The sequence below is a fragment of the Dipodomys ordii genome, unplaced genomic scaffold (assembly GCF_000151885.1).
Source record: "Dipodomys ordii isolate 6190 unplaced genomic scaffold, Dord_2.0 Scaffold45, whole genome shotgun sequence".
Lineage (NCBI taxonomy): Eukaryota > Metazoa > Chordata > Mammalia > Rodentia > Heteromyidae > Dipodomys > Dipodomys ordii.
In genome coordinates, this window is record NW_012267261.1 from 11,789,313 (window position 1) to 11,814,722 (window position 25,410).

Genomic DNA, 25,410 nt, shown 5'->3' on the forward strand with positions numbered 1-25,410 from the left:
CCTCCTCCTCCTCCCCCTCATCCTGGTTCTTTTTCTTCTTCTAAATTACAAATGATCCCTGAAATTTTTGCTTGGTTCGCTTTCTTCTTTCTTTACCAAATTAATCTCTAAGAAGCTTCAAATAAACAGCTTTCTTATGACTGCACCATACAGGATGGAATCTGTCAGTTCAAAAATCCAATAGGTAAAATGACAACTGCACAAATCCTTTTGTTCTTGAGATACTTTCCAAAGCATTTTTTGGGTTGAAAAAGAAGTACTGACTTTTCTCTCCTTTACTTAGCCTCTCCCCAAAGCCCTGCATTCTGCCACAATTAGAGTCTCACTATGCAGCTAGGTTAGCCTCAAATTTCTGCTCAGTCTCCTAGAGTGCTGGGATTACAGGCATGTAATACCACTCTTAATCCTCTTGGCTTCCTTAGTATCTATGCTTTTCATGTTTTGTTTTGGTTTTGGAGATTGAAGTCAGGGCTTTACCCTCACTAGGCAAGTGCTGTACCAATAGAGCCATGCTCCTACTCCATTTTTGCCTTTTCTGTTTAGCTTTCAGGTGACATCTTATACTTACTTCCTCCAGTCTGGCCTCAATTTCCTGACTCCACCTCCCAAGTAGCTGGGATCACAGGTGTAGACCACCACCATTGCTAATGTGTGTGTGTGTGGGGGTGTATGTGCGCGCGCCCACACGCGCTTGTGCCCCAGTCCTGGGGCTTGGACTCAAGTGCTGTGTTTGAGATTTGGGGCTGAAAGCTAACACTCTACCACTTGAGTCACAGCTCCACTTCTGGCTTTTTGCTGGTTATTTGGAGAGAAGAGTCTCATGGGCTTCACTGCTCAGACTGGCTTTGACCCATGATCCTCAACTCTCAGTCTCATGAGTAGCTAGGATTACAAGTGTGAGTAACCAGTGCCCGGCTTAGGCTTATTTCTGATATAACATCTCATTTCCTTTTGCTGGAACTGGCATCAAACTTTGATCCTTCTATCTCAGCTGACATTATAGACAGGCACCATCATGCTCAGTCCTAGGTTTTATAGAAGAGAAGACTCTGGGTCTCGCTCACCTGCCTTCAGGCCACTTTCATGTGACTCATTTTGTCATTACATTTTTTGCAGAAGCAATGGCTCTGGGCTGCCTCCCTGTTCTCAGCTCTATAAACCTGCTCCCTTTCTTCAACTGGGAACACTGCAAAGGTCACTGAGGATCTCCAGATGGACATTTTCAGTCATTCTCCTACTTGACCTTTCTGTGGAATTTGACCCTGACTATCCTCTGCTTTTTGATATAGGGTGACCTAATGCTTGGTTTCCTTCCCATCTCTACCACTTACTCACTCTATCTCTGGCTATGCATGCTCCCTCCAGTGTAAGCTCTTGCTAGGACTGTAGTAACTAAGTGACTGGCTTAAACAATGGATTTTTTCCTTTTATTGTATTCTTTTCTTGAAGCCAGAGACATCAAATGAAAGCATAAACTGTGTTGGCAACTTCGAAGGGCTCTGAGGGAGAGATCTATTTGGGAGTCTCTTTCCTTGGCTAATAGATGGAGATCCTAACTTCTATGTAGGTATTTCTCTTCTTTTTTATAAGCACATCAGTCATCCTGGTTTAGGGCCCAACCTAATGACTTCATTTAACTTGACCAATCTCCCTATATCCAATATGGTCCCATACCCTATCTCCAAATATGGTCACATTCTGAGGAATTGGTGATTATAATTTCCAACAAATAAGCAAGACTAGGGTAGAATGGAACCACTATTCAACCCTTAATACATAGTCACTGGAATTACCTGTTAGGTCATATCTCACGCCCTCCATGTAGAATTTGTGAAAACATACATATACTTTGTCTTTCTATGAATACATCCTCTTTTTCCTTGTATCTCTCCTCCCCTGGTTTATAACCCAGCTTGTTCCCTGGTTTACTCCAGCACCTCTTGGCCCTCCTGAGTATCCATTGTACACTCTTCTTCCCTATGTCCCAGCTCAACTGTCAAGGTTTTCCAATTATCCATTCTTGGCTGCTTCTTGCTCCATCATTGCCTCTCCCTGGTGAACTTAATTGCATGAGAATTTCAACCATCAACTGTACTTATGCTGAAGACCCTTAACATCCATCCATACTTCCCATATGTCTCTAGTTTCGCATCTGAATATCTCCTGCCTCCTTGGACATCTTCATCTCCACAAACACCTCAAATATCTGTCCCAAATCCATTCTTACTTCCTCTCTCTCTCCCCAATTTTGTGAAGGATACCACTGTGTGCTTATATCTCTCTTACCCCCCCCTACTGTGTACATGTGTCAAAAAACCAAATCTGTGGATTCTAATGCTTCACTATCTTTCAAATGTGTCTTCTTGTGTCTGATGCCACAACAAACTAGCCTCTAAGCCATATCCTATTTCTTGCACTAACTTGTTGCTCCCAGTTCCATCTTTGGACCTAACTTGGGGTAATTCTATCAGGTTCCAGGGTCAGTGAGCACTTCTGGGAAAACAGACACAGACACAGACACAGACTCAGACACACACACACACACACACACATTTTCTACACTGTAGTCTTAGCAATATAATTAAGTGGTTGTATAATCTTGCTGACTCAAGTTATACCTATTTCTTAATTCTAGCACTAGTAATAATACAAAAAACAAATAGTAATAATTCTGAATATTTACTAGAACAAAGTTTGAAGCATCTTAAGTGGATTATTGGGTGAAAGTCCCACAATTACCTTAGGACATAACACTATTAGGCTCATTTAAAAAATCGTTTAAAAAACCATTGGAAAAAAACTGAATATTTCAATGGTTAAGCATTTTTCAAAGGTCACACAGTTAAAAAGTGGGGAGGGGGTAGATCTGATATTTAACAAACTGCTGGGAAGCTGTTGGTTTTCTAAGTATGGTCATTTAATCCCAAACTTCTCTCTCAACATGCAATCCTCAGCAGAGTCAAACAATCATGGCTGTAACATCAGGGTTTCCCCAGGTATTTCTATATATAACATACTTTCTCAAAACAAATCTACTAGGGTCAAATGAATTATGGGAAGTTTAAAGTGGAGTCAAGGCATCCAAAAAGCCCTCATCATGGAATCCCATAAGGTATGATTACACACTCCTGAAAGGTTGCAAGAAAGCCAGCTTAGCTATTGGTTTCTATTCTTTTTTTTTTAATGTAGTTTGATTCTTTTGCCTAAGATGTGATTGAGGTTCAAAAGTGCACAGCAGAAAATTTAAAACCTTCTTTTCCTTTTTTATGCACTCACTATTACTTATTTGTTTATTCAATAAATGTAGTTTCAGGATTAATCACTGCACAACAATGCACAAGGCCATTACTGTCTCCATCGACCTGGAATCTTAATGTCTTGTGAAAAGACAGAAGCAGGAGTCTTTGGCTGTCAAAAAATAAAAGATAAAATGTAATTTTAGGCTCCAGAACTACTAGTTTGGTATCTCAGATGTAAGAAAGAGTGAGCCTTGGCTGGTTTTGGAGAAGTGGGTTCCAGAAACTACCATGGAGAGATGCAAAGCTTGATCATGCTCCGGGAAGAGTTCGATCAAAGGGAACCCAAAGCATGGAACATAGCCAGTAGAGGTAACTGGGGATTAGCCTTGCTATCCATTGTCAATTAGTTCTAAAACTCACATGAATGGATGCTCAAGTATTTCCTATAAAATGGGTGTGATTTGCATATAACCTATTATGTCTTCCAAACATACTTAAAATCATCTCTAGAGAATTTACAATACCTAATACAATGTAAATGCTATGTAAATAGTTGTTATTCTACATAACAACTACAGATACTAACAGATACAGATGTTCCTCCAGTTAAAATGGGCCTATTTCCCAGCAATCTCATTGTAACGTGAAAATCTTGAGTCCAAAGTACTTTATAACAAGCTACTTACAGAGCTGAAGGCACAGCTCCAGTAGCAGGCCACCTACCTAGCATTCTCTAGGCCCTAAGTTCAATCCCAAGGACTGTAAAAATAAAACAGTATTTCTGATTAAAATTGTGCATATGCACATATCATGTATAAGATTATTTGTGCTGTCTATACATTCTGTTTTCCCCCAAAGCTAAACAATTACAAATTGTTTAATAACATTTTTAATGATTTCATGATATTCTGTGATAGACATTCCATAAGTAATCAAATACCTATATTTAGGTATTCATTTCTAGTATTTTCCTCATTAGGAACAATGGAAAGAAAATTATCCATGTCACCAAACCTTTGCAAATATATATATGTATATAATATATATATATATATATATTCTTAGATAAATTACTAAAAAGATGGAACTATTTGGTTAAAAAGCATATATCCTTTAGGAAATGAATATGTTTCTGATGAAACATATTAATTGTCCAGAAACACTATATCACAATAGGGCATAAATATTCTTCCTCCTTAGCATCAAGGAGGACTCTTGCTTGCTTTGTAACTTATTACTTTCCACTCTGGTAGACAGACAATGATACTTTGTTGTTTTAGTATGCACTTTATTCTGATATGTGCTCTATTGCTTATCAGCTATTTATTGGTTTATAATCAGTTTTCAGACAGTAGGACAAAGAGAATCTTAACAAGAACAATCTAGACAATTGCCTATGATTCTACATGGCTCTGCAGACAATACTACCAGTGCCACAAAAAATAAATTCTGAAAACACTTTTTCATATACTATCAAAATTCCATTTGAGAGAAAAGAGATCTTTATGTGGAAATTAAATGTTAATCTTCTGAAATAAAAGCAGCAAAGCTATTTCTTAAATGGTTAGTTCTGAGAAGACATAGTTTCAGAGAACAATAATAACGAATGATGTCTGACTTCAGCAACTACCAGCCTAGACTAGGGTGGATGTGGCTCTTTCCAGGAAGTCCCTGCCGTGGGAACCTGACACTGCACAGAGGAAAAAAAACACAAAACTGTGTGGTACTTAGTAAAGCCAGCAGAAAGAAATTTTAGCTCTCCCCTTATGAGTACTGTGACCTTGTATGGGTTATTTAATGCCATTTAGCCATTGTTAACTCCTGTGTAAAAACAGCACAATAATATCCATTTGAAAGCCATTGGGAAGATGAAAACTCAGTGAAATAACAGTAGCAAAGCATAAAACATCATCTGTGTTCTCTCAACAGTGAATTGAAGACTCTGTTCTTACCGCTACCCCAGAACCTCCCATGACCTGTGCGTGACTCATTATCAGAATACTGAATTTTCTCCTTATTCAGTCATCCTTTGCCATCCATTCGGAATTAGTGCTAAGGCCTTCATGAATACTCAAATCTTGAATTAATACTAAAATACACTAAAACCTATTCATATACTAAAATTTATTGAAACCTCATGTGGAACAATATGCATATAGCCTATGTATATACTCCAGAATACTTAAAATCATTCCTAGATTACTTAAAATACTTAACATTGTAAATGAGATGTAAATAGTTGCTAATCTGCATTGGTTAGGAAATAATAAGGACCCAAAGCCTGTATTGCTCAGCACAGACACAACAATGGGGGCTAATTACACTTTCCATCTTCTGTTGAGCCATGGATGAGGAGCCCACAGATTCAAAGATTGGACTATTCCCCTTCCTCTTCCTTTTCTTTGCTCTCTCTCCTTTGCCCTCTGTAATTCATTTTTCTATTCTTAGACTAATTGGCTCTGCTTGTTATGCCAAATTCTTTCCTCCTCTCATTTGTCAACTCAAGTCGAAATTTAAATTATCCTCATTCCTAAATTAAATAACTAAGCATTCAAATTTGTGAAACAAACTTAAGACATGGTATCAATCACAAACAGTTGTTAATAAACTATTTTTGAAAACTCAATTTTCTTCTTTATGTGCAAAAGATCCCTTTCAGAAAAAGGAGAAAAGAAAAAGTCCCTACCGTAAAAACTATGAGATCAACTTAAGACAGACGCTCCAAGAAGAGAATAACTTAATTTCACCTGACTTTTCATGTTAGAGCGGCCTTTCTTCCCAGAAGGTCTCACTTTGAACTTTGAATAGACATGTCCTGACACATTCGGCTTTAGGTAGGACAGGCATCAGAACATCATCAATCTCAGTCTCCTGTGGAGATCACAACCCACAATAGAGTAAGAGAGAGCACTCACCAGTCCAGATCCATCTCCTTCGCTCCTGCAGTGACCAAAAAATGCCTGGAAAGAAGCCCCCTTGTCAGTCTAACTGTGTGGGCCTGAGACACACAGAGATGAAGAACGAACCTTCCACGTCTGTGGCCGCCGTCCTCTGTAATGACTGTATACCCCGTTTTACACTTTCTTTAAGAGAGCTGTTCCTCTTTTCTGTGCAGATTTTGCCCACACTTGAGAAAAATATTTAACCCTTTGCGAACTCATTGACCTAGGTCTAAGCATAGTTTTTAAAAAACAATTCAGTGGCTTAAGTTCCAGATCTGATGTTAAGATGAGGCTAAGAATGCCCCTTTGATGAAGATTCTTCAAAAAAAAATCTAGAAAATGGAATGATTAAAAAAAGTAAAAAAATACATACACAAGATGAAATGAAAGACACTGCAGATTTGGGTAAGACAACAAAAAAATGTGATTTATTATGGTGACAGGCGTGGGCTGGGATTTCAGACATCTCTGTAACAATTTCCACCTTGGAGGTAATGGAGGATTTTACTCAGCCTGAAGGGATAGCCTCCTTCCATAGATAAACAACTTAGAAGAGGGAACACAAACCACCACTTTCCTTAGCTGTGTCCTACTACATACAGCCAAAGACTGCTTCTATGAAAGAAAACATTCTGAAAGTGAAGTCTGAAAACAATCCACATGATACAAATCAATTGATAGAACTACAAGAGAAACATAGAATTCATCAAGCAGAAATTATACTAGAAGTTTTCTCATATGAATTAGATAGAACAGCATTGAGAAGGAAAATTCACTACATGAAAGCAAAATGTATGAAGTAGGATCTCATCAAAACAAATTCATATGAAATTCCAAAGACAGAGGAAGTTCAAACAAAGTAAAAACGGATGGCCTCGGAGAAACAAAAAACAAAAACAAAACAAAACAAAAAAACACCCAACTTTATTCAACCCTAATGGCAGAAAACAACAGTACAAAATCTCTAGAGTTTTGAGTTAGCATTCTGTACTAGATAAGTAACTGGTTAAGTGTGAAGTCATTATAAATACTACCAAGAAAACAATAACAACAAAAATATTCCTGTCAAGAAACTCTTTCTAAATAAATTATTTAAAGATGAGTTCTAAAATTTTAAGAAATAATCAAAATTGAACATCTAAGAATGGAGAAGCCATGGCTAAGGAAAAAAATGCTGATCTCAAAACTAGTTAAACATATATAGAGATAAGGTTAAATGATTGTTGTAAATTAATTCTACCCAGAATGTTACAAGTAAACTATGTATATCATTTTTACCAAAGCTCAAAAGCATTAGGATATGGCCAATAGCTGGAACAAAAAGAAAAAGAAACAAACTGTTAATTTTACCTTTAATAATTTCATCTAGATTTGAATTTTTTTTTTGTCCGTCATGGGCCTGAACTCTGGGCCTGGGCGCTGTCCCTCAGCTCTTCAGCTCAAAGCTATCACTCTACCACTTGAGCCACAAAATCACTTCCAGCTTTTTCTGCTTATGTGGTGCTGAGGAATTGAGTCCAGGGCCTCATGAATGCAAGGCAAGCACTCTACTACTGAGCTACCTTCCCAGCCCCTAGAATTGAGTATTTTAAGACATAAAGATAGAAAAGTACATTATATAATTTTGAAATTATTGCAGAAAAGATGTATAAATAAAGTAGTATTTATAACTAAATAGCACATTAGTTATAAAATGAGACACCATAAAAAAATAAATTTGTATAAACATTTGTGATAAATATGACAGGTGTGGGATCATTTTTAGTTTCTCAGTAATTTGTACACTAATTTCTATTTAAAATAGCATAAAAGTGCTTATGTTCGTCATGTTATAAACATTTTGTTAGTCATTTAAGCATATTAATAATATATCATGTAAGTAAAATTATATCCCTAACAGTAACTCTCCTGTTTAATAAAATTGTCTCCCTATTAGATAATGTATGATTTTTAATATTTCTAATTACTAATAATTTTGTAATCTGTATATTTGCATATGAGTACCAATATTCATTTGTTATCCTTTGTTATATAACAAATTACCCTAAAACTTAGTTGTCTAAAAGTGCCAATGTTTAGGGATTGATATCCAGAACATATAAAGAATTCCCAACAACAAAATCAAATTAAAAAATGGAAGAAAGGTTTGAATAGGTATTTCTCCAAGGAAGATATTCTAATAGCCAATACTTGAAAATGTTACAAAACCACTAGTCATTAGGGAAATGCAAATTGTAACCACAGAGAATATAAGCAAGATGGCAGAATAGAAAACCCCAGTCCTCCCTTCCTCCCACAGAGACACAATTCAAGAACAATATATAGAACAATACTCCTTGTGAGAAATCCAACAGCCAGTTGGGAGGCTTCCTTATACTAGGTAAGCACAAAACAAGTCACATCAAAGCTATTAGGAAATTTTGTAGTTATTGTAGTCCTTTCCCTAGATACAGCCCTGCATAATTAGGAGACAGTTCTCAATCCCTGGCTTCTTCCTGAGGAAATAAAAGACTGGATAGTAAATCTTAGATGGACTCATGAGGGTCTTAGTTCTGTCTTGTGTATCGCACAGAACTAATAAGACTTAGCATATGCGTCTGGGGATGAGGGGGATAGGAAGGGGAAAAAAAGCTGTGTGATGTGCCACGGTTCTAAGGAGACTTTGTATAGCAGGCATGGGCAGATAGAGTCAGCAACCTCTCCCTCCCGTATAAGAAAACTGGAGTATGTGTCCAACATGCCAGATTTTCTGAGTGGTGAAGGGAAACTAAAGGGTTTGATTTCTGAACCCAGTATGTTCTATACATCTGGGATCACTGAGAACAAAGAAAGAACTAGATGCTATGCTGCTCCAGAGACCTATGGCACAGAAGAGGACAAAACAAGTTACGTGTGAGTAATATAAAAGTGGAGTAGTACCAAAGTGGAGAAAAGGAAAAAAAGAAAGGAAGAAAGAAAGAAAGGAAAGAAAGAAAGTAAGAAGAAAGAAAACAAGTAAGAAAGAAAAAAGAAGAAAGAAAAAGAAGAACATTCAGTTCTTCAAGGAACTCATTTCAGTGCAGTCCAAGATGGGGCACTTAGACACAATGTACTCTAAGTGAGCAAGGGCTGCTAAGAAAAAAAAAAGAATATTTAGCACAACAGGTAGATATCAAAGATTATATTAGTCAGGCTTTCTATTGCTGTGACAAATAGTGAAGAGTTAATAATTTGAAGGAGGAAAGATTTCTTTTGATCCAGTTTCAGAGGTTTGAGTCTAAGATCAACTGGAACCATTGTTTGGGGCCCGAAGCAAGGCAGAATACCATGGTGACAAGAGCATGTGACTGAGATTGTTCATCTCATGGCTGTCAGGAAACAGAGAAGAAAAAAAGCAAAGGGCAAGGGATAAGATACATCTTTCCAGGTCACATTCCCATCATCTACAGCTAAACATCTTCCCATCTTGAAGGAGACTAGTTAGGGATGCTGACCATAAAAAGCCTCAGGTGACATCTGAGGTTTTGAAACAAACCTCTGTCCTAGTTTGTGGTGATTTAATGTTTGGGGGGTTGGACATTTCCATCCTGCAGATCTGCATCGAAGTAATGGAACTTCAAGAGGAAATGTAGAGCTTGGAGCAGGGTGGAGTTCTCTGGTGATTTAGTTTGGTTTGCATACTCGGTAAGTTTACATTTTCAGTGCTGTAAAATACCAAAGTTAAAACTTTGGGAGCTGGGCAATAATGGTTGACACCCATAATCCTAGCTACCTCTGGAGGCTGAGATCTGAGGATTACAGTTCACAGCCAAGTAGAAATGTCCATGAGGTTCTTATCTCCAATTGAACACCAAGAGTTGTGGCTTAAGTGATAGAATGCTAACCTTGAGCAGAAAAGCTTAGGAACAATGCCCAGACCCTGAATTCAGGCACCAGGACTGGAACAAAACAAAAATTTCCCTGGGTAAAGGATTTTGAAGTTTGATTTTGACTAACCATTTTTTCCCAACCCCTAGGTATGGTCCATGTCATATCCATTCTAGAAGCGAGCCTATTTCTCTCTTTTGTCAGCAGAGATTTAACTCTTCACCAAAGGCCATCACAGGAAGAAGAGGAGGAAGAGAAAACAAAGGGTGCCAGAAGGATATCCTGGAATAGATACCTGAGATAGAAAAGCCCACAGTAGACCCTTATTGTGTGATGTGGCTGGAGACCTCCTTGATCACCCTTGATTGTATGGGCTTTCATATTCGTTGGGATAGCTACCTTGGTAGCGATCTCATAATTCAAGGAGAAAAGACTTTTCATTTAAGATGGGTATAAAAAGTGTTCTTTGTCCATTGAAGTCTATGTCTGATTAGAAGACAAGTTAGATCAACAGGAGTCATCTAAATAGATCTCCAAAGTATTACTGACATGTTAGTTGATCATTTTTTTAATTCTATTTTTATTTTTGATTAACATGTATTAGTGACACAAGGAGGGATTTCATTGTCACATTTTCTTGCATGTATATGTAATGTCTTCCCTTCTATAACTCTTATTTATCCTCCTACCTCCTTCCTAATGCAATTTCAACCTGTTTCACGGTTCTATTTTCATACTTGCCTACTTTTTTCTCCTTAGTGCCCACTCTCCCCTAATTAGTTGGCCATTTTAAACTCACTGCAAAAGAAAAATTTCTTTGTAATGACATCCACCTCTCTGATGATTAGCTCTTAAGCTGGGAAAGGTGCTAACTTAAATCTGCATAACAAACTTCACAAAACTTTTACATAAGCTTTTAGGTTAAGTTTATGTCTTTAAGATGTAAGCCTCTAGTTTTATCCAAGAGTCAAGCCTTTGGAAGAAAAGATTTAATTAAGTATTGCTTGAGTCTCTAGAGGAAATAATCAGATCAATGTTAAAAATCAACAAGTGATCATTCTACTTGCAAGTTGTAAAACCTTCCTTTCTTGTCGGCTTTTTTCACACCTGTGTGCATGGATGTATTGTTTGTGTTATGTCTGCCTGTGTGCTTGCTTGTAAATTGTTTACATGATAGCAGAATGACTTACATGTGAGTACTCAATGTAATGTAATGTAATATAATGTAATGTTATGTAATGTAATGTTAAATTAGCACTAATGCTTTTTAGTTCACTGACAAGTAAATCTTTGACAAACAATTTCAAATGTTTCTTTTTTCTTTCTTGCGATTGTTTTAACATATTTATAAGATGATTTCTTTGTTGCTTTGTATGTCCCTCCCACACGGTAAAACCCCTGTTTACATTGTATTTGATGTTGGTATAATTTGTGGAGGGGAAGGGCAAAAACAAATCGTTTAAATAGGGATACAGGTGGACCCATTGCAACAATGAGACATTCAAGTCCTTATGTTGAAAAATGAACTTTGCAACTTTGGCCGGGGGAGGGGGAGGGGTGGGAAGGGATGGGAAGGGAAAACAAAGGAGGAGGCAACAATGCTTGATAAGAAATGTACTCATTACCTTGCCCATGTAATTGTAACCCCTCTGTACAGTATTTTCACAATAAAAAATTTTTAAAAAATTAAACTTGCTGGAGAAATAAAAGTGAAGATGGTTTTCAAATTGTAATAAACCTTTGGCTTAGGCTGCTGGCCAATTTATCTGTTAGATGTTTAAGTTACAGTGTTCATTGCTTTTCTCTCCTTTTTTTTTCTATGTTTCAAGTACATCAACTTTCAGAACTGGTCTGATAATAATGGTTTTCATGGGGAAATCTAGAAACAATTACTAAATCAAATGAATTAGGCAAACGAATAAAATCAGTTTCTAAGTCAGATAATTTAAAGTCTAACAGTTACATGATAGAATGAGACTTGAGTTATTTCTAAGTAAATTTAAAAAAACAAATCATCAATTGCTAAACATCAAGTCATCAATCGCTAAACAAGCTCAAGTTTGCTCTTAATTTCTTAAATTCTATAAAAAGACTACTACAAAAAGAGATCTCTAAGAGTATAAGTCTCATTAATCCATGCAATTCTATATGCAAAAAATATAAAAAACACATTGAGATGTAGTTTTAATGAGAAAAGTCCATAAAGAAGCAATTAAATATATTATTTTATTGGGAAAAAGTGAGTGATCTTGTCTAAACTAGAGATTTCATTTATTTTTCCTTTTATATATTTTTTAAGACATGATCTCACTGTGTAGTCCAGGCTGGTCTTGATCCCACAGTCCTTCTGTATGTTAACAATGTATATTTCAGATGTGCGACCCATTCTTATTGTACAATCTGAAAAGAGAGAAGTCTTAATTCTACCAACAATGAAATTAAATATTAAAAGATCATTAGACTACTTCATGTAGTATATGGTCCTAGTAAAGTATCAGTTGTGCATTGAAGGAAATCAGAGGGGGAAGGGAGACTCAGAATTAGTAAGAGGAGACTACGCAAGTGACCTACCTCTCCAAAAAGTTCTTCCTTTCTACTTGGAGGAAGACATAGTGAAAGCAAAAAAGAGCAGGCTTCCAGAATCTCCTGTCTCAGGGGGAGATAGATGACAAATCAACAAGAAAAAGTCTGGATTCCAGAAAAGTTGGCCTGAATTATTATTAAATCTACCCATAGTTCAGCTTATTTTGGGGAAAAAATTGTACAACTAGCTCCTTGGAATAATAAAGACTCAAAGTTAAAGGAAATCATAGCTAACTGAACAGAACTTTGTGTACACTGCCAGAAAATTAACATTCAAATGAGGCCACTTGGAACCCCACTAGAAATGGCAACACAAACCAAAGGCATGCTGCCTGGAGGGCACTGGCCAACAGATTTTACAGCCATGCCAACCACGCCAGGAGGATTTAATTATCTCTTAGTTTTCACAGAGACTTTTACCAGGAAGATAAAAATATTTTCTTTTCCTTCCTTCCTCCCTCCCTCCCTCCCTCTTTTCTTTCTCTTTCTTTCTTTTTTCTTTCTTTCTTTCTCTCTTTCTTTCTTTCTTCTTTCCTTCTTTCTTTCTTTCTTTTTCTTTCTTTCCTTCCTTCTTTCTTTCTTTCTTTTATATGGGTCTTAAACTCAGTACCTGATGCTTGTAGTCATTGGCTAGCACTGTATCAACTGAGCCAAGGTTCTAACTTCAAATTCATTTTCTTGTAGAACAGGAAAGGCAAGAAAAGTTATAACAGGGAGTTTCAAAAGAAATTACTCCCAGGTTTCAGTTACCTTGGTCTATCTAAAGTGACAATAGATAGTGGGTAGGACTTCCCAGATGCTAGGTGTGCAATGGAGCTTACATGCAGTATGGAGACTCCATCATCTGGCAAGATTAAAAGGGTTAGTTGTACATATATCTTCCCTCAATGCTGGTTTTTTTTTAAAGAATACTCTTAAAAACTCTCCTAGATGAAATGGAAAGACCTGGAAAAAAATCATAGTAAGTGAAGTAAGCCAGACCCAAAGAAATATAGATCCCACGGTTTCTCTTTTTTCTCTTATTGGCAATAATTAGTGTATGTCTAGGATAATCTTAGCAGATGAATAGAATAGCTCAATAGCTATGTTCATATGACCATATAAGATGACGCTAAGTGAAATGAACTCCAAGACATGGACACAAGAGGTTTTTCTTTGTTGTTGTTGTTTTTAATATACTATGTGATTTTTTTTGTTTCCTTTGTATGTTCTTCCCCCGATGGTATGTCCTCTGTTTTCACTGTATTTGATTCTGGTACCCTAATAATGTATATACGTTTATTTGAATTAGGGAAGGGAAGGGGACCAACAGATTAGTGAGACAAAGGACAAGGGGGGAACCAATGCACCAGTGCTACATACAAGACATTATGTTGGAAATGATCTGTACAACTTGGCAGGTGGGGTGGAGGGGAGGAAAAGTAGGAGAAAAATTAGGGAAGGGTTAAGAAATATGATAAGAAATGTACTTATTGCCTTACTTATGTAGTTGTAACCCCTCTGTACATCACCTTGACAATAAAAAATAAACAAACTCTCCTATATGGTCTGTTCATTTACATAGCTTTAATCTTATGGATGCTTATGTTTTTGTGTCTTATCAGAAGACTAAAATCACATTCCATGCCAATGTATTAAAAGATACAACAATGAGTATTTCTTTTGTCTCATTATTTACTTGGTCTGTTTGCTTAACTGTGCTTTGGCTTTAATTAATTCTGTGCTTTTTGGACTACTCACATTAAGAATGATTTACAGATATACTAGCAATTTATGCCATATGCAGATGACACTTCAAACGTTGTAGTGCAACAATTAAAAAGGAACTAAAGCTATGGTGGAACAGATTGGTAATCTTAAGACACATCTTCCTGTAGTATCAAGGGGTTTCACTTCCCTGGGAAGATTTAGTGTCCTCATCCAGCCATAATTACTTTCATAAAAATGACCTCCATTTCCAAATCCCTCAAAAATGAGGAATCAAATGTTTAAGGGGGAAATTTGTTAACTGCTGAGACAGACACCTTAAGGAGAGCACTCCTATAACATACCTTCAAAGGGATCTTCCCTTTTGTTTCAGATAAAACTTCTTAAAGAACACTGGGCATGCTTGGGGCATTTGTGTTTGCAATTTTAACCTTTTGAAAATAAGCGTTCTGCCCTTGACCTCATCATACCCCAGCTTATGCTTCTCTGCTCCTTCTCCCCCTCCCACCCTTTTTTTTCTTTAAACTCTGGGTCTGGGCGCTGTCCCTCAGCTCTTCAGCTCAAGGTTAGCGCCCTACCACTTGAACCACAGCGCCACTTCCAGCGTTTTTCTGTTTATGTGGTGCTGAGGAATCAAACCGCTGGGCAAGAAGTCTACCACTGAGCCAACGTCCCAACCCTCCTCTTTCCTTCTTAAACTATGACCTGAAATGGAGCTCAGCAATATGCCGGTCCTTAAAGCATTACTTTGGCAATAACTCCCTTGCTCTCCTTCCTGATACAAGTAACAAACCTTTCTCCAGTCTTTATTTTTTGTCAGTGCTTGTTTTTGGCATTGCACTCAGCAAGATGTAGACCCATCGTGTTCAGCTGCAAATGCAAGAGTCCAAACCTTAAGTCCACTAACTCCTTGTCCATTGTTGGAGAAATGTGGTGTTATGACATGAACTCCAACAGACTTAGGCAGGTACTATCTTCTTAGTGGAGTCTATACAACCTTTTTCTTGGACTGGCTTTGTTCACTGCCTGAAGTTTTCCACAGGCACTTCTGGGCATGCTCAATTTTCTTCAAAAATTTAAGTTGAAAACTTATTTCCATATGAATGTGTATGGACTACCCAAATAAAATTCCCATGTTTTCTTTGGTGAGGGAAATGTACTGGAATTAACTCCAGTATTCTTCTTACCTGTTAAAAGGTAATATATCAGTTCCATTTTCCTAGCATCACCAATTGGGTCTCTGTTGTGTCTTTGGCTTCACGCTCACAAGTTCGTGCATTGCCCTCTCAGGAACTGACTTCAGGAATCCTGAGCCTTCCACATATCGCCTAGCCTTTTAGGCTTTCCTTTGAAATCTGCAGAGAAGCCGCTATAGTCACAAGACCCCTGTATTCTTTATGCCTGCAAAAGCAGTATCACCAAAGTATGCCACCTGGTTAAGTAGAAGTCAGAGAGAGCCCTTTGAAACATGGCTGACATGGTCTCTGAGTACCTGGATGGCTAAGCATGGGAAAGCATTCTATGAAGTAGATAGACCTCTGTAAAGAGAGTGCCTGGATCTCTCTCTCTTAAAGCAAAGACTTTGAAATGAGTTAAAACCTTTATGCTCTTGAGCTTGCTATGGGTGGGATGTGGCTGATCTCTGAGATGTGTTTAAACTGTCTTTCCTACTATTTCCATGCAAAACACTTGGCTTCTGTTGGTGGGGAAATGGAATGTGAAAAATTATCATTTATTGAAACTCATTCAATACTGTTGACTGAGAGGCTGTATGTTCTACCTAAACAACAGTGTAGCTGGTTCTTAGGCTTTGTTCATGTCAGCAATTGTCCCTACATTGCAGTGTTACAGAAAAATTGCTATTTAGGAAATTTCTAAACAAATATCAGGTCTTTTTGTTGGAAAAAGTCTCCAATTTGTGTGGAAAATGAAGATCTTTCGAGAACCACTAGCTCTCAGAACCATAGATAATGAAGCTGTTTTAAGGCAAGCTCTCCACAATCTGTTAATGCATTGTCCAATATAACCCTCAGTTGGCTTCTTTTTAATTGGTATAATCTCTTCAGAAATTACTCTTTCCTTGGCCCCTACTTACATTATGGGAAGGATCCACAGTATTCAAGACAAAGAATATGAAATAAGGTCTGGTTGTAGGTGAGTTGTACTAATGTGTATAACAATAATTTGTAACAGTAATGTAATACATTCCATGAGGTTTCATGTTCTAGGTCTCAGACCTACTGTATATACTGTATAGAAGATTTTAGAGTCCAGGACTCTACATCCTGAGCACTCATGGTTTTCCCTCAAAAGCGATCTCTTTGGAACCATATACCCGCAGATACCAAAAGTCTATGTCCTTGGCAGTAAAATGCTGAGATTCACTCTCAGACCATGATCCTTCTACCTCTGCGTTCGGAGTAGCTGGGATTATAAGTATATACTACCACATTGCACCTTCCACTATATTATTAGTGTTCTCTGTGTGTGTGTGTCTGTCTGTCTGTCTCTGTCTTTGTCTGTCTCTCTCTCTGTCTCTCTCTGTCTCTCTATCTCTCTCTCTCTCTCTCTCTCCCATTCTCTCTCATACTGGGGTTTGAATCAACTTGCTCGTTGAGCTTACCTGCTCAGGTAGCACTGTACCACATGAGCCATGTTTCCAAATCCATCTCTCTCTCTCTCCTTTAAACTTCATGTGGTCAGAGATGAAGAAGGCAATCTCTATGCTCTCAGACTTTATTGCTATAACTTGAGGAACTGGACTAATTCTCTGTGGTTCCAGATCTAGTTTGCTAGGCATGATTTGATAACTGAAACAAATATCTGGAATAAATGTCGACTTTTAAAAAGGAAATATTTTTTTTCCTTTTTTTTTCTTTTTTTTTTTAATTTTATTTTGTTTTATTTGTGAACATACTGTACAGAGGGGTTACAATTGCATGGGCAGGATAATGCGTACATTTCTTACCAAGCATTTCCTCCTTTGTTTACCCTTCCCATCCCTTCCCAGCCTCCCCCCTCCCCCCCATCCCAATCCTTCTCCTTCCTCCCTCCCCCCCACCCCCTACCCTCCCCCCCCACCAACGTTGTAAAGCTCGTTTTGGACATGACAACTTGTATGTCTCATTGTTGCATCAGATCCACCTGTATCAGAAAGGAAATATTTTGACTCACAATAATTGGAGATTTCAGCCTAGAACTAACTGGCCCGATTGTTCTGGGTTTGTGGTGGCACAGCTATCATGAAAGGAGCATATGACAGAGCAAATCACTTACCTCCTGGTTTGAGAGAGGAAGAGGAAGAGGCGGGGCTCCACATCCTCCCTGAGGGCACGCTATCAATGACTCCATGCTCCCTCATTAGGACTCACTTCTTCGAGTACCACCACTTCTGATACCTCCACTCTGGGTCAAATCTTTAAAATGTATGAGACTTTGGGGGATAGTTACTACCCACATGATAAGCACCCAAGAATGTAGTGCCTCCCCTCCCCACTGTGCCCCTGGTTTTTGTCCTTTTGAGAAAATGGTGGTGGTCTGCTTGCAACTGCCATGAACAGTTTCTTGGTTTCATGTGGGGTCTTTGACAGTGGGTGGCAGACTCCATCTCTGTTTAAAACAAGTGGGTTCCTAGAAGACTGTTCTCAAGATACTCCACTTCTGCCTTGTTTTCCTCCAGCCAACGGAACCACCGCACATCTTCCTACCTTGGGTCCTTCTCTTTGAATCATAGAATTCCAGAGATAACAGATCCCAAAGGGTTACCTCTTCTAGTTCCCCAGTTTAGAAATTAAAGTGCACTAGAACAAAAATGACTCTGGCAGTAGCACAGTATGTCAAAGAACATTCCACACTGACACCACTCAGACGCAGTGGCTCAAGTGGTAGAGCGCTAGCCTTGAGCTGAAGAGCTGAGGGACAGTGTTCGGGCCCAGAATTCAAGCCCCATGACTGACAAAAATCTTTTTAATTGTGAATTATGTCACAGATACACAATAGTACATAAAAGAATGCAGTGAAGCACCACCCATCTTACACCACTTCACTGATTTTGCATATTGAATATATTTGTTTCATATATATATACATATATATATGTATATATATATATAGTCAGTCATGGGCTTGAACTTTAGGCCTAGACACTGTCCCTGAGCTCTTCAGCCACAGTGTCACTTCCTGTCTTTTCTGTTTATGTGGTACTGAGGAATGGAACCCAGGACCTCACGCATACAAGGCAAGCACTTTACCATTGAACCACCTTCCAAGCCCTGTTTCATATACTTTAAAAAAAACTGTTGAAGATTCAGCTAAGCTCTCCTCAACTTATTTCTCTTCCTTTTTTCCTCAGGAGTAACACTGATGATTCCAATTCCCCTGAATGTTTTGGGGCAAGGTAGGCAAAGCAAGGTAAGGCAGGTGAAGCAGTCAAAGCTGCATCCAGGGTACGACCTAGCACTTCTATTTTGTTAGAGAGCTAGCTGGGGTGAATAAAGGGCTTTTTGACCATCAGCAAAACCACTCCATCAAACTCTAGACAATAGGGAGCCAATCAAGTGTTTTAACTTGAGTCAGAGGCTCATTGGAATAGAGGTCAGACTTCATGGACATGGGGTGCATGATCCTATCAGGAAGACACCATCTAGGGAAACGTGTAAGAAACTGTTATTGCTGTTTCCCACATTTAAAGGGTCTAAGGCAAAACAAACTGTAACAACAACAAACATGAAACTCTTTGGCTTCTTCCCAAAGCCAACTATACCCCTTGCCTCTCTAGGTAGGAGGAACAATTGACTTGGTTTTTTTTGAAACTTGTCTGAATGCAGTGAGGGCCAATCTTTTGAGGAGATAGTTAGCAGTCCCCACAACCAGGGCACATGTTTGATGATATTGAAGAAGAGACTACTACTGGGGACCTTACCAGCCTGCTCGAGTAGAACTTGTGATTTGGTTCAGTTGGCCATCTTGAAGCCAGAAATCAAATAACCAGTTTTTAATCCATTCTATTCTGGTGGTCCACTGTAAGTAAAAAATGTAGGTGGAATAATCAACAGAGTCTTGTTAGTTAGACTAGAGACAACACTAAGGAAACAGTACAACAACTAGATACCATTCGTTGTTCTAGCTGGAAGATGGCATGGGGAAGTACTTTTATCTCCAAAGATACTGCCTCTGATGGCACCTTCACAAGGGCCTTACAAGGAATCACCACTGTGGCAAATGAGTTAACTGAAAACTCAGGGAGAGATGATGACACATTGGCTTGCAAAATGGAAAGAAATCATGGTGTCTATATTTCTCTCTTTAGTATATGTTTTCAGAGTAATGGCTGTGGTTGGTTGCTATATTTCTTGCATAAGAGTTCTTGATCAAAGATTAACGGAAACTGCCCTCACCAGATACCTGTTATTATCAAAATAATATCCTCCTACTGGGTACTGCTGAATGGGAAAGTCAATGAATGTTGACTAGATTTGAAGAAAAGAATGCCTTGGCCAGTTCCTTCCGGGTTGATGTCCTTATTCTTACACATACCCAAATATCCCAAGATGTTTCCAACATTAGGACAGCACCATAGAATTTTCTGTGATGACAAAAATAATTTATACTTGTGCTGCTCAATATAGTATTGCCTCACTTCACAGAGTGGCTGTTTCAGTTACAAAGCCAACCCCAGCAGGAAAGTTTGTGAGACTCATCGCCTATTAACCAGCAAAAAAGCCAGAAGTGGTTGAAGTGGTAGAGTCCCTGGTACTTTTGTTTGGCATTGTCACTCAAGGCTAGAGCTCTACCACTAGAAACACACCTTCACTTGGGCTTTTTTTGCTGGTTAATTAGAGAGGGGAGGGGGTGGTTGTAGGGACTGGCTTTGAACCTAGATCCTGAATTTTCAGTCTCCTGAGTAACTAGGATTGCAAATGTGAGCCACCAACACCAGGCTAAAAGACTTGTATCATTACATCCTGGCACTCAGGCACCATGAGACCTACAGAGTTTTGTCAAGTCAAAGGTCAAAGCCTTAGGCTTCAGAGGGCTGAGCCTGTGAGAGGGGGCTGCTTAGTGGCAATGAAGGCTGGGGGGAAAGAATAAAATAATTCCACCATCAACAATACCTCCCTAGGGAGGCTAGGAGTGGGATGTTATTTGTTTTTCAATTTCCACCAGGGTTTTTTTTTTTTTTTTCCTAGAATGGGCATCTGTTAACGTTATAAATTGTGGGCAGTTAACAGTTACACTCAACTTGTTAGAAACCACTGGTTTCCAGCAAATCGGAACCTATATTCCATGTGAACATCATGGGGGTGGGGGTGGATAAAGTGTTCTAAACACATGATGAGGGAGCAAAAATACAATGCAGAAAAGACACGGTTAAAAGTTTTGAGTTTTGTCGAGAGAGAGAGGGAGAGAGAGAGAGAGAGACAGAGAGAGAGAGAGAGAGAGAGAGAGAGGAGAAGGGGGGAGGGAGAGTTCCAGGAGGAAGAGAGAGGGGAGAAATGAGCTTGGGAAGTGACTGCTAACTGTCCCGGAGCAGGCCTGGCGATCGATCGAGCGATCGGCGGGGCTAGGCTAGTTTTTCCGGGGGCGGAGAATCTCCGGGCAGCCTGCCGGGGACGGTGGCAGGTTGGACAGGTGCCCTGGTCCCCTGGGGGGGTGGAGGGGGTGGAGGGGAGGGCGGAGCAGGAAGCCGCGTCCCGCAGCACGGGGGCGCGCGGGGCGGAGCCGCGGGGAGCGCGACAGGTGCGCCGGAGCCGGGAGGTCCCTGCGGGGAGACCAGCGTGGACCTCTTCGGGGGGCCTCTTCGGAGATGTGCGCCCAGGGGTGGCCGCTAAGGGAGGCAGACTGGGCGCTCCGGAGCGCCTGAGCTGAAAGCGGCCGGAGAGGGGCCGGCATGGGCGCCGAGCCGCCCGCACCTTGGTTGCTGCTCTTCACCTGGCTCCCAGCAGGTGAGCCGTGGGAAAACGCGACCCACCCTGCGCCGGGGGAGACAGGGAGCCATAGTGGCCCAGCAGGGCAGACAGAGTTGGCCACTCGCTGGGCCCTGGAGGTCTGGGCGGTGCTCAGGTGATACCCAAGCCCGCAGGTGCAGGGCCGGGCTCGGATCGAGTTGCTCGGCCTGTGGGAACCTGTTGTTTTCCTCTTCTATAAGCCCAGGCCTTTCCAAAACCCAGGCGCAACTGGAAGGAAAGTCGGGGCCCCTGGGCCGCTCTCGCAGGTTTCAGGCAGTTATTTCTTTTTTTTTTTTATTGTGAAAATACTGTACAGAGGGGTTACAATTACATGGGCAAGATAATGAGTACATTTCTTATCAAGCATTGTAGACAGGCAGTTATTTCTAAAGCGGAATGGACAGAAGCAAAAAGAGCAACCAACTATGCTTCAATGTCCCGATCACTTCTTCCTCTTATCTCCAGTCCGTTTTCATGTTCTGGGTATGGCAACACACTTACTGGCCTTTATTGGGCATTTCTTTCATTTAGTGGCATTGATACCATGCCTGAAGGTTCTGATATAGATTCCTCGTCATTTGGAGTCTATTTTACAGCTCCCAACCTAGTCCTCTTTGCTAAGTTCAGTGCCAATTTTCTACTTTCTTCCACCTAGTCCCTTAACTTTACCCCCTTGCTCATTAGCTTACCTTCAACCTTTGAACCCCTTCCCCCCCCCCCCCCCCCCCCCCCCCCCGCCTCTCTGTTTTGGAAAGCATGGTTTTGTGTATCTCTTTGGATATGTGTATGAGTGAAACCAGGTAGGAAGCCTCAACTGGGTAGCAGAATGTGCAGATTTGTTCAGTTCTTTTCAAATGGAAGGTGCACGTGTGACTTTGCAAACAAGAATTTTTAAGTTCCTTTGGAAGTTCCACTCTGTTTCTTTCCATTTTGGCCTCTCCTCCTCCCTTTTAGGAACTTCTATCTTCTTCCCTCTAGGATGACAATGGAAGATGAGCTCAGAGTTTACTCCACAAACCAATTTGTGTCTTGTGTGTTTTCTGGGTGAACAGATGTAATGTGTAAGTAAAGGCAGAATTTCCTTTCTATAAGTTTGGTGGGAGATGAGGATTTCTCAAGTGTAACCAGGATTCTAGAATAACTTGAACTTAATGCTCAGAATGAGAGACAGTACGGACTTTTTTTTTAAAGTAAGAACTCTAGAAAATTAGTACAGCCAAAGAGCGCTCCAGCTTTGAATAATTCCTGGGGGACAATTATAAATTTTCTAAATTGAGCAAGACTAGATGTTGGAGATCCACAATGTACAAAGACATGGACTAAACTTTTTCTTAATTTAAAGACTTCAAATTCAACCAGAGCCATCAACAGCTTAGACTGTGAATGCTGACTCAGAAAAATCCCACAGCCTTACATCAGCTTTTCTCTTACCTATGGAGTGTACTTCTTAACCCGCATGACAGCTGAAGATATCTGCAGCTGAACTTTTGTTGTTGTTTTTTTAAATAAAGATTTGTCTTTTGGTACCACCTCCTCCAAATTAGGATTTCAGAGACAGTGGCTAGCTGGATAAATAGAGAACCTTACAGATGAAAAGTGCATTAGGGTATAAATCGTAATGCTGTTCATAAAAGCTACCTAATTTTTATGAAAAATTATGAATACTAAGCAGTTTTCAAATACAATGATTACAACCAAAGTGTATATTCTTACAGAAAACAAGTTGGAAAGGGATTTGGGAAACCATAGTGATACACAGAGACTTCTGTGTATCAGACAGGAGCCCCAAACAGGAAAATTATATAGATTGTGATGTTTGCTGTGGAAATCTGCCCAGGACATATGGCACAACCAGAATGCTGAACCCTAAAAACTATTTGGTGATCATCTAAATATACCTTCATTTTGTAGATGAGAAATTGAGATTTAACTATCACCCTCCAAATTTGAAATTACTTAGAGGGGAGATGTAAGGATTAAGTTCTGGTCTTGGAGCATTCTGGGTGTGTATATGATCACTGAGCTATATCTATAACCCAGAAATGGCTATTTTAGCAGATACTTTCCTTGAACATGTGTGGGAATAAAAATAATACTACATTCAGCTATTTAATGTAGGCTTGGATAAACAATGTCTGTTGTTCTAGACAATTTACTGAACTGTTTAAGGCATTCAGTAAATAGCTATGATAGCAATGTGTGTGTGTCATAAAATTCTAAGAGGATAAATTAAATGAGTGTCTTAGAATGCTTCAAATAGAACTTACACAAAGTGGAGGAAGGCTTAGTTAATATCAGCCATGGTGATTTAGATCCAAGTAGGCTTGTTTAAAGCTAACCTTAAAGGCACTACCTATTCCCTTCCCTGTGACTAAGACATTGTGAACTCATAGTAAGATAACAGCTTTCCATTACTGGAACAAAATACCTGAGACAATCAGCTTTAAAAACAAGTGGGAGGAGGCTTTGGCTCACAGTTTTAGAGATTTTAATTCATGGTTGTTTGGGGTTGTATTGATTTTGGACCTGTGGCAAGGCATCATGTCATAGTGGGAGTGCATGGAAGACAACATTGCTGACTCCATACCAGCCAGGAATAGACAGAAACAAGAAGGGCCCCTTTGAGGACAAGCCCTCAATGACCTAAAACCACCCATTGAGCTCTGCCTTTTTACGATTCTATCATCTCTTAATAGTGTTAAGCTGGGGACAGTAGGCCTTTGGTTGACACTGTAGATTTAGACTATCAGGTTAGAATTCAGAATCGCCCTCTTAGTAGCCTTGATGTTAGGTGAATTGTTTAAACTCCTTTCATCTAGAACAGAGCTGAAATTCTTTAGAAATCTCTTCCTGCCACTACTACCTCACATATAATCAGCAAGGACAACCTTGTTGGGAGAGTTATAGGCAAGCACAGCATCAATGGAATAATTTCTCCTAGGAAATACTGGAAATGAGTCATCTTCACTGCCCCCACCATCTCCTTTATTTTTAAACCCAACTCCCAGAGAGAGAGAGAGAGAGAGAGAGAGAGCTTAAGATCAAAGTAAGATCACACTTCCTTTATTGCTCCAGTATTTCTCAAAGCAATACTTTTCCATTTTTGTCCCAACATCCAGTAACAAATACAATTTACAAGTGACATGTATGCGTCTATACACCTATTTATAGAAACAAAAATCTCACCAGAAGAAATGTGTTATCATGTCCAGTAAGATGATAATTAACATAAAATATTCTTGATGCTTAAATGCCTAGAAAATGAGCCCCACTTTAACACTACTCAACAGAAAAGTCTAGTACGTTGATTTTTCTGAAGAGACACTACAAAATGCAGCATATGTGTTGGAAAATCCTGCACTTGCATGTGTTCATTGTAGTCCGTCACTTTGTTCTTTTATTTTAAAAAAGACCCAGCCCCTTTCTCTGATTAGCATACAAGTCCCACAATTACAAAACATAGGCCAGTAGTAAAATTGTGGCCAGATTTGTACTTGCTGGGTGATGTGGCTTAGGGCCCCCACAGAGGGTGGTGAGGTAAGGAGGCTTATGATGTTCCCACAGTCACGCTAACTCTGAGTGGTCAGACGTGGTGTGTCGGTCTGGGTTTTTGTTTTTGGCTTTGTTTTGATTTGATTTTTTTTTGCTTTAATTCTCAGACATTTTTCCTTTAGAAAAAAAAAATTTTATCACTCAAATGATACCTGAATTTTTTGCTCCTAAATGCAAAATATTAAAATAAGACTACAAAGAAAGTACTTACAGCTCTTTGCAATAGTGGCTTGCACTTTAGTTGTTTTTTTTATCCAACCTCAGTTCTTGGAGTGAGAACAGTTTTACCCCAAAGTCTACAAAGATGTGCATCATTTGGGTTTTGGTGAACATTTTTTCTTAACATCATAGAGTTTTGTTTCCTTATAGAGAGCCATTAGCTATCAGTTTGTACTATCTTTTTTATTTTATAAATCAGACGCCTAAGGGACAAAGTCCTCAGAGAGAGAAAAAGAAAAAAAAATGAGAAAGAGAGTGTGGCAGATAGCAAGCCAGTAAATTCCCCTTGATGGGAGAGGTGGAGATATGGATTGTGCTATAGACTTGGTGAAATCCTACAAAGATCTCTGATACCAACAGTGAACTGAAGCCTCT

The 25,410-nt window shown here is 39.3% G+C and overlaps 2 protein-coding genes across 3 annotated transcripts in view; one reads left to right on the forward strand and one right to left on the reverse strand.

Moving 5' to 3' along the window:
- Positions 1 to 6,281, reverse strand: part of Cd86 (CD86 molecule) — a 62,198-nt gene extending 55,917 nt beyond the window's left edge. The window contains exon 1 of the mRNA XM_013019483.1: positions 6,155 to 6,281. Within this exon, the coding sequence (XP_012874937.1) occupies positions 6,155 to 6,168 (14 nt within the window). The 5' untranslated portion in view covers positions 6,169 to 6,281. The remainder of the gene's footprint in view (positions 1 to 6,154) is intronic.
- A 14,786-nt stretch (positions 6,282 to 21,067) lies between these two features.
- The window catches only part of Ildr1 (immunoglobulin-like domain containing receptor 1), a 35,010-nt gene continuing 30,667 nt past the window's right edge, over positions 21,068 to 25,410 (forward strand). The window contains exon 1 of one of the 2 annotated variants that reach the window (XM_013019297.1): positions 21,068 to 21,261. In XM_013019297.1, coding sequence (XP_012874751.1) covers positions 21,207 to 21,261 — 55 coding nt within the window. In that variant the 5' untranslated portion in view covers positions 21,068 to 21,206. Of the gene's footprint in view, positions 21,262 to 22,253; positions 22,326 to 25,410 lie in introns of those variants that run through there. The other variant, XM_013019298.1, reaches the window with a different exon arrangement.